Raw genomic sequence first — 9407 nt, forward strand, 5'->3', positions numbered from 1 at the left:
CAGGTCATCACCGTTGAGTATTGGGGTCAGTGCCCCTATTCCTCCAGCAGGAGCGATTGTGGGGCTTCCTCGCCCGCTTCCATTCAGCTCCGCCATTCCCAAAGGGCAATTCTTCTTCAGCCATTGTGGGAGCAGACGGGCTGGAAGCTGAAGCGGCTTCCCTTGGAGTAGGCTTTGCTTCCCTTTCTGCTGACCTCAGTCTCTTGGATTGTGGCCAGCTTTCCTCTTCCATTTCCCTGAATGCTGAGCAGTGTTGGATATGTAGGGAAGCGAAATTCACCCCAGAACTTTTCCGCAGGGTTCCCTCTGCAACACAGAAGGATGGGGGGAGGGGGGAACACGTACTAATAAACGAACACTCCTATGAATGGAGAGAAGCAGAAAGTGGAGTCCCCTATAGATCAGTATTGGGACATGTGGCTTTTCAACTTGTTCATAAATGATCTAGAGTTAGGAATAAGAAGGGAGGGGGCAAAGTTTGCTGGTGGCAGTAAATCGTCCAGGGTTGTTCAAACAAAGAGAGATTGTAAGGAGCACCAAAAAGAGCTCTCCAAACAGGGTGATTGGGCTGAAAATACAGTTCATTGTCAAAGAGATTCAAGTGAGGCATGTTGGGGGGCAGGGAAACACCCTCTTAATATCATGTGCAGGATCATGGCGTCTGGACCGGGTTTCTCTGTGTGTTCTAGGAGACCAGGGGAGAGGGGAGCTGGTCGCAGCAGGAGGGGGGGTCTCCCTGGATGCTTCAGCAGCCGGCCTCCTCTCCGTCTCCTAGCCCCCCTCCTCTCCTCCCTCTGAGCCTGAACTGCTCTCTGCCCCAGCCTCTTCCTGCTCACCAAACCCGGTTTCCTCCAGCCTGCAACATCTTCCCTCCCGTTCTGCTCCATTTTCTCCCTCTTTCTGCTCATTGCCATCCCACCACCAGTCTCCAGGATCTGAGCCTTCTTCCCTTGGGGGTTCCCCAGCTGGTGCCTCCCCCCCCTCCCCCCATACCCAGCCAGTCCATGACAGCAAAAGCAGCAGCAACAGTAAAATCAGTAGGATAGCAATATGCACTGTGCTCCTCTGGTAGGAATACTCCCTAGCAGCAGGATTGAATAATAACTTCTGGGACTATGGAAAAGTACTATCTTCTCCAAACTCCAGAATAAGCAGGAGCTCTAGGGTTGCCCATGGGGTTCATGACTGAAGATGGGCCCCCCAGGAGTCTTCGCTGGTACCTGCAGCCCCTCCTTCCCCATCCTGCAAATAGGCTTGGGGGGAAATCTCCCATTCAATTTCAGTATTTCAAGTTTTTTTCAGAACGCGCAGGGGGCAGGGATGAAGTTCTGTTGAATAGGTAGTGCTTTGAAATCATGCAGTGGTGGGGTGACAGAGTTTGGTGCATGCCATCTTGCATGCTTGAGTAGACCAACTCCAGGGCATGAGGCACGTAGCAGCAGGGTAGGGGCCACGTGTAGAGCAATTCCCACGCTGAGGTCAAAAACACACACAGAGGCAGCAGGACTTCTTCAGTAATAGTTTACTGAGCTTTCAAAGCATACAGTTCTCACTGGGTCCCCAGTGAGGCACAAAACTTAGCTCCTGAGAGCAAATCCAGTTTCAGCAGTAAAATCACACAGAGCACACAGGATATCTAAGTCAGGCACACAATCTGGCAGAAGGGAGCAAGGGAGGAAAGAGGCTGGAAGGACGCAGGGCAATGGATGTGTGTGTTTCGCTTCCTGTTGCCTGGGAGGGAAGTCAGCAACTCAGCATCTGCAGGGACTTCACGAAGAAAAGCTTTCTCCCGCTGCTTGCAGGCACGTCCCAGAAACACACACTGTGATTCACGGTGTATTGCCACATCAGTTGTTCTTCAAAGGTTATCACGATGTGGTCTAGAAACCGGTATTGGACAAGATATCAATATATTGCCCAGCCCTAATCCTCACTCACCACCAGCAAACCAGATTCATCCTCTCTATCAAAAGGTACTGTACCTCTTAGATTATACTCACATTGTTTGACATTCCCGTCAAAATTTTGTTGCTGTTCAGTTTTACATATATACACAAGCACTTCAAATACACGTCATGTGTTTAAGACTGATTTCCTGGTGAGTTCATTGCTGTGAAGAAAGAGTGGACACTGAAAGGAAAACGTCCCGTTCTCCATACATCTAAATGGGTTCTTCCTTGGGAGAGTCCCAGGGTGTTCCTTAAACAATCCACTGTAAATAAAGCACTTTTTGCAATCTTTTCATTTATACTGCTTCTCTTCTTAGAGTTTGTTGATGGTTTGTAGGGTTTCAACTCCTAAAGTTCTTCCTGTTCATGAGTCTGTTGATTTAGAACTTCCACTAGGACTGAACCTGTATCTACTTTCCTGATATTTATACGGTTTGTCTTTTGTGTGAGTTCGTTGACAGAAATCAAGGGTTCCGCTCTGAGTGCAGTTCCTTCCACAGTCCATACATTTAAACAGTTTCTCCCCTGTGTATATGCTGATGTTTTCAAAGGTGTCCATTCTGCCTGAAGCTCTTTCCGCACTCCATGCATTTAAATGGTTTCTCCCCGTGTGAATCCACTGGTGTAATTTAAGATCTCCATTCTGACTGAAGCACTTTCCGCACTCCAGGCATTCAAATGGTTTCTCCCTTGTGTGAGTCCGTTGATGCATATTGAGGTGTCCACTCTTACTGAAGCTCTTTCCACACTCCATACATTTATATGGTTTCTCCCCTGTATGAATCCGCTTGTGTAATTTAAGGTCTCCATTCTGACTGAAGCACTTTCCGCACTCCAGGCATTCAAATGGCTTTTCGCCTGTGTGAGTCCGTTGATGTATATTGAGGTTTCCATTCTGACTGAAGCTCTTTCCGCACTCCATGCATTTAAATGGTTTATCCCCAGTGTGAGTCCGTTGATGTATATTGAGGTGTCCACTATGACTGAAGCTCTTTCCACACTCCATGCATTTAAATGGTTTCTCCCCTGTGTGAGTTTGTTGATGTATTCTAAGGTTTCCATTTAAACTGAAGCTCTTTCCACACTCCATACATTTATATGGTTTCTCCCCTGTATGAGTCCGTTGATGTGTTCTAAGGTATCCATGATCACTAAAGCTCCTTCCACACTCCATACATTTATATGGTTTCTCCCCTGTGTGAGTCCGTTGATGTATATTGAGGTGTCCACTCTGACTGAAGCTTTTTCCACACTCCATGCATTTAAATGGTTTCTCTCCTGTGTGAGTCCGCTGATGTGTTCTAAGGTTTCCATTATCACTAAAGCTGTTTCCACACTCCATACATTTATATGGTTTCTCCCCTGTGTGAGTCCGTTGATGTATATTGAGGTGTACACTCTGACTGAAGCTCTTTCCACACTCCATGCATTTAAATGGTTTCTCTCCTGTGTGAGTCCGCTGATGTGTTCTAAGGCTTCCATTATCACTAAAGCTGTTTCCACACTCCATACATTTATATGGTTTCTCCCCTGTATGAGTCCGTTGATGTATTCTAAGGTTTCCATTTAAACTGAAGCTCTTTCCACACTCCATACATTTATATGGTTTCTCCCCTGTATGAGTCCGTTGATGTAATCTAAGGTATCCATTCTGACTGAAGCTCTTTCCACACTCCATACATTCAAATGGTTTCTCCCCTGTGTGAGTCCGTTGATGTATATTGAGGTGTCCACTCTGACTGAAGCTCTTTCCACACTCCATGCATTTAAATGGTTTCTCTCCTGTGTGAGTCCGCTGATGTGTTCTAAGGGTTCCATTATCACTAAAGCTCTTTCCACACTCCATACATTTAAGTGGTTTTCCCCCTGTGTGAGTCCGTTGATGCCTATTGAGTTGTCCACTCGTACTGAAGCTCTTTCCACACTCCATACATTTATATGGTTTCTCCCCTGTGTGAATCCGCTGGTGTAATTTAAAGTCTCCATTCTGACTGAACCTTTTTCCGCATTCCATGCATTCAAATGGTTTCTCCCCTGTGTGAGTCCGTTGATGTATATTGAGGTGTCCACTCTGACTGAAGCTCTTTCCACACTCCATGCAGTTAAATGGTTTCTCTCCTGTGTGAGTCCGCTGATGTTTTCTAAGGTTTGCATTGAAACTGAAGCTCTTTCCACACTCCAGGCAGTTAAATGGTTTCTCTCCTGTGTGAGTCCGCTGATGTTTTCTAAGGTTTGCATTCAAACTGAAGCTCTTTCCACACTCCATACATTTATATGGTTTCTCCCCTGTATGAGTCCGTTGATGTGTTCTAAGGTATCCATTATCACTAAAGCTCTTTCCACACTCCATACATTTATATGGTTTCTCCCCTGTGTGAGTCTGTTGATGTATATTGAGTTGTCCTCTCTGACTGAAGCTTTTTCCATATTCCATACATTTAAATGGCTTCTCCCCTGTGTGAGTCCACTGATGTATACTTAAGTGTCCATTCTGACTGAAGCTCTTTCTACAATCCATGCATTGGAATTCTTTCTTGCCCATGTGAGTCCACTGATGTGTTCTAAGTTTTTCACTATCAGTGAAACTTTTCTCACTCTCCATACCTTTAAATGGTTTCTCCCCTTCTTGAGATCACTGATGTGAGCTATGTGTGCTCATTCAGTGAAGCATATTCCACATTTCACACATTTTAATGTCTATACCTAATGAAATAAAGTGTCCCATCCCTCAGAATTCTGAATGTCTTCTCCATCACCTTCTTCAAAGTAGGAGGAAAGGAAATCCTGTTTGGGTTTCAAAGAAGAAAGGGGAAGGGAACACAGCAAGCGCCATTAGAACCTTCTCTTATTTCAACATCTCCTACATTCCTCCGCCTTCTACCCATGTTCCCAGTTTTGAGGAAACGAAGATGCAATGTCATCAAATGATAGCAATGCATCAGCAACTTTCCATAATCCTCAGTCATCTTTAATAAAGAAGCATGATCTTGGAATACAGCCTATTCAAATCAATTGTTTCCTCAAAGGAAAGGCAGCTGCTCTCTGTCTATGAAAAGAACCTCTCTTTCTCTGGTTCATCGTTCCTTTGGACATTTCCCATCCTCTGCATCATAATCCTCCATCCACCCCAGTTTCCACCTCTAGATCTTTATGAATCGCCTGCACAATCCCATTGGCGTCAGGAGGTCCATATAAACCATTTTGTGAGACTCAGGTCTTCGTCTTTTCCAGGGACTGTGGTCTGGGTCAGTCAGAGAACTAGTGACAAGGCTTGGTGCTTGGCGTCAGCTGAATGGGTGCTCAGGGAAGCTCCTGTTCTTGGAAATGGACCTCAGTCTACATGCCTCACATTGCATGGAGAGAGCAGGAGAAGCAGAAGGAAAGCAGGTGGCAAATGGGAAACACCCACCCCCATTGCTGCTTATAATAATGATGTGCTGCCTGATCTTGTGCCTGTCTCCTGACACAAGACTATCCTAATCTGACACTGAAAAAGCTGGATATTAAAGGCAAATGGATAACTGTACTTAGCGGGAACTTCATCCTTGAATATGTGGTATTGATTCATTAACAACCTGAAGTTGTATTATTTCTTGAGATATGAATTTATTCCTGATCTGTCTTAAATATCATAATTATAGGATGTCTTGGGGTGTTAGGGGAGCGGTAGTACCTTTGGTGGGGGTAATTTATCCACCATTGGTCCCCACCCACCATTGGTCCCCACCCTGCACTCAGCTCTCACCTGTGGCTTCCAGAAACTGTCAGCATGCAAAATGGGCCACAATCTCAGGAACGACTTCAACCAGCCGGCTAAACCAGGTGAGGATACCTGATGGGTCTCAAATCCTTGGTGTGTTGGGGAATTCTGCTACCGGTGACGGCAGGCCCTGGTGGATGAGAGGAATCAGAACAACAGTGAATCCCACAGTCAAGAAGGCAGATTCTGCCCATGCTGCAGAGGAAAGTGAAGGGCAGATGGGGTTCATCAACCCGGGAAGGGAGCCCATTGAGAAGGAAAACTTTGCTCCTAAACCTTCATTGCCTCTTGAGTTATCTTCAGGAGAAGAAAAAGCTGTGGAGGAAAACCTACACAAATCCAGATTGGAGTCTCTAAGATGGTTGGATGGTGCCCTGCACACCTCCTTCCAGCAACTCCTGCAGCCAATCTGGTGACAAAAGTACTGCTATGCTTTCCTTGGGACCATATAAGCCAGGCTGAGAAGGGGGTCTTTTTGTCTAGGCAGCCCAGGACCCCCAAACACACTGTCCAGCCAGCGCTGCTAACACAGCAGTTTAAGGCAGAGAGATGAGCTCAGACCTTTGTATCAAAGTCTCTCCAATGTAGAACAAGGAAAACAGAAGCGCTATTTACATCATACGTCACTGTAAAGGTATTCAAAATATTTGTCTTTTGAAGAAAAGACCACCAATTATCCAATGGCCCCTTCAAAGCTAATGAACGTCTTGTGCCTGGAGCTTTTGTGGGCTGCAGGACCAGGAAAGCTTCTGCCACCATTATCCTTCCAATTCGGATCCAGGCCTCATCATGGAATTGAAACTGCCCTGGTTGCACTGCGTGATGATCTCTGATGGGGTAGAGACCAAGGGGAAAGCTGTTTCCTGGTTCTGCTGGATCTCTCAGCGGCTTTGGAGAACTTTGACCATGTTATCCTTCTGGGCCCTCTAGGGGAGCTGGGGGCCCTGCTATGCAGTGGTTCCCCTCCTTCCTCCTGGGCCATGTCCAGAAAGTGGTGTTGGGGGATGAGTGTTCTGACCCCTGGGTGTTCCCTTGTGGAGTGCCTCAGGGCTCCGTCCTCTCCCCCGTGCTTTTTAATATCTATACGAAGTAGGTGGGAGAGATCATCATGGGGTTTGGGCTGCGTGTTCCCCAGTATGTGGATGATACCCAGCTCTTTCTCTCTTTTGATTGGAACCAGTGAAGGTCCTGTGTGAGTGTCTGGAGGCAGTTGGAGGATGGATGGCGGCTAACAGATTGAGGTTGAATCTTAACAAGACAGAAACACTGTTCCAGGGGGACAGGGTCCAGGCAGGTGTGGGGGACTCCCTGGTCCTGAATGGGGTAACTGGGGCCCTAAAGGACCAGGTGCACAGCCTGGGCGTCATTTTGGACTCACAGCTGTCCATGGAGGTACAGGTCAGTTGTGTGTCCAGGGCAGCTGTCAGCCAGCTCCATATGGTAAGCAGGATGAGACCCTACCAGCCTGCTGACTATTTCACCAGAGTGGTGCATGCTCTGGTGATCTCCCGCTTGGATTATTGCCATGTGATACATGAGGCTACCTTTGGAGGTGACTCGTAAACTGCAACTAATCCAGAATGTGTTAGCTAGACAACAGAATGGGAGCAGCAGCTGAGACAACAGAACACTAGTCCGAAAGGATCTTCACTGACTCCCAGTACATTTCTGAGCACAATTCACATTGTTGGTGCTGACCTTTAAATTGCTGTGGTTGCATTTTTCAGGCACAGAATCCTGTTATGCCTTCAGTCACAAATTTATTTGCTGAAGGAATTTTTTGCTGTCTCTGAGCGTTTTTTCCTACTCTGCTAATTGTATGTTGGACTTGCTCTGGAGATCATTGCGGAGGAGCAAGATCTGCAACCTAAAGCCCTAAACAGCCTCGGGTATGTAGACCTGAAGGAACATCTCCACGCCCATTGCTCAGTCTGGACACTGAGGTCCTCCTTCGAGGGTCTTCTGCTGGTTCACACCCCCCCCCCCCCCGTGAGAAGCGAAGTTACAGGGAAGCAGGCAGAGGGCAAGGAAATGGGCAACTATCTGACATTTAGGAGACAGCTGAAGGCAGCCCTGTAGTGGGACGTTTTTAATGTCTGATGTTTTGCTTTCTTTTATGTTTACTGTAAGCTGCCCAGAGTGGCTGGGGAAACCCAGCCAGTTAGGCAGGGTAGAAATACTACAATCATTCTTATTATATTGTGATATTTTTGTAGATATTTTGGAATTCGTACTTCAGTATCAGTTCATGAAATGTTATGGGTGGAGAAAATCACAGGGATGCCATAAACGGTAATCCCACTCACAACTTCTCATTTACATACAGTCTGTAAATTAGGGGGGGGGTCAGAAACCTCACCGATGCTAATACTGGCAGTCTTTGGCCTGTATAGGCACACCTTGTATGTAGAGCCTCCAGCGACAGGCACTGTCTACCATGAAAATTGGTCCTTTGACTGGGAAGACTCTCAGCTTGTCAGTCACTCTGACACTCCCCTACCAAAAATAAGAGGAACAGAAATGCTTTTGAGGTGCAACTTCTATATCAAACGTGAGAGCCATTCCATGGACTCTGCACCCCTGTTTCTGATGACAGGTGCACATTATCCTCATCCTCAATGAACCAGGCAGTGGAAAAGACATTAAAGATGGAAGCCTGAGAGAGAGGAAAAGGTTTCTGGCTGCTTCCTGGGTGGGATTGCAGAAACCAAGAGCCGCTTCTGAGAAGGCCTCCCCCCTCCCCTCTTCCTCTCGGGATTTCCTCTCCTCTCCAGGGCGAACAATGGTTGGACTGGGCAGAATCACTGGGTCTCGGCAGGGGCTTATGGGGGCGGGCAGAGGATGGAGATTGCAGGAAGGAAGGGAAGGGGGGACAGGACCCCCCCCACTTTCCAGGGATCCCTCTCTAGTCGCCTTGGCGGGGCTCACCCCTCGCCCTTCACGCCCCACCTCTCCATCCAGAGGACACCCCCCAAAAAACGAGCCACACGGGGGTCTCTATCCAGGCATCCCTCGCGCCCATTAACCCATTCATGACCAGCCTTTAAACGTGCAGATCTCACATGGACCCAGGGATGCCTGTGCGGGGGAAACGGGGCAAGGGGACCATCGTGGGGACCCCCTGGGTGGGGGCCCCATGTCCGGCGCTGCCAAGGGGCCTAAGTGGCCCACCGAAGATGCTTTTGGGAGCTGACGGGGGTCTCTGGGTCCTTTTCTCCCCTCCCCCCGCAACCCCTTTACCTCTTTGTCCTCGCTCGCGATTCTCCCCTCCTTTCCTGCAACATCCACGGGGGTGGGGTGGGGGGTGGGGGTGGGGGGTGTCCTCCCCTGCCGCCCCTCCTCCCCTTTCCGAAAGATCGCGCCCCTAGAGCTATGGCGCAGAGCAGCAATCCGGCGCAGAAGAGCCACTTCCGGGAAAGGCAGGCAGTTTGGGAGGGGGGCTCATCCCCCCCCCATTCCCGGAACAGAAGCCGGATGGAGAGGAGGAGGAAGAGGAGGAGGAGAAGAAATGGGTGCAACGGATGGGGGCGGGATTTGGGGTTGTGGGGGGTGGGGTGAGAGAAGGATGTGCCGGGAGGGGAGGAATTCAAGGGGGGGGGAGAGGAAGCTGATCCCGGCAATCCACTTGCAAAGTGGGGTCCCCCACCCCAAAATGTTTACATTGCAAAATCCTTCCCTCCCCCACCCCATGCCGCGAG

At 48.4% G+C, this 9407-nt stretch overlaps 1 protein-coding gene across 1 annotated transcript; it reads right to left on the reverse strand.

Annotated features, from left to right (window-relative positions):
* Window positions 1-1505: 1505 nt before the first annotated feature.
* On the reverse strand, window positions 1506-8197 carry LOC309351808 (uncharacterized protein). The gene is made up of 3 exons (XM_081879805.1): window positions 8064-8197; window positions 5695-5839; window positions 1506-4733 (listed from the first exon to the last, which is right to left on the reverse strand). Exon 3 carries the CDS (start codon window positions 4549-4551, stop codon window positions 2314-2316), a length of 2238 nt encoding a protein of 745 aa, XP_081735931.1. The 5' UTR covers window positions 4552-4733; window positions 5695-5839; window positions 8064-8197; the 3' UTR covers window positions 1506-2313.
* Window positions 8198-9407: the final 1210 nt, after the last annotated feature.

This window comes from Podarcis erhardii (assembly GCF_964252035.2).
Source record: "Podarcis erhardii genome assembly, chromosome: 10".
Taxonomy (NCBI): domain Eukaryota; kingdom Metazoa; phylum Chordata; class Lepidosauria; order Squamata; family Lacertidae; genus Podarcis; species Podarcis erhardii.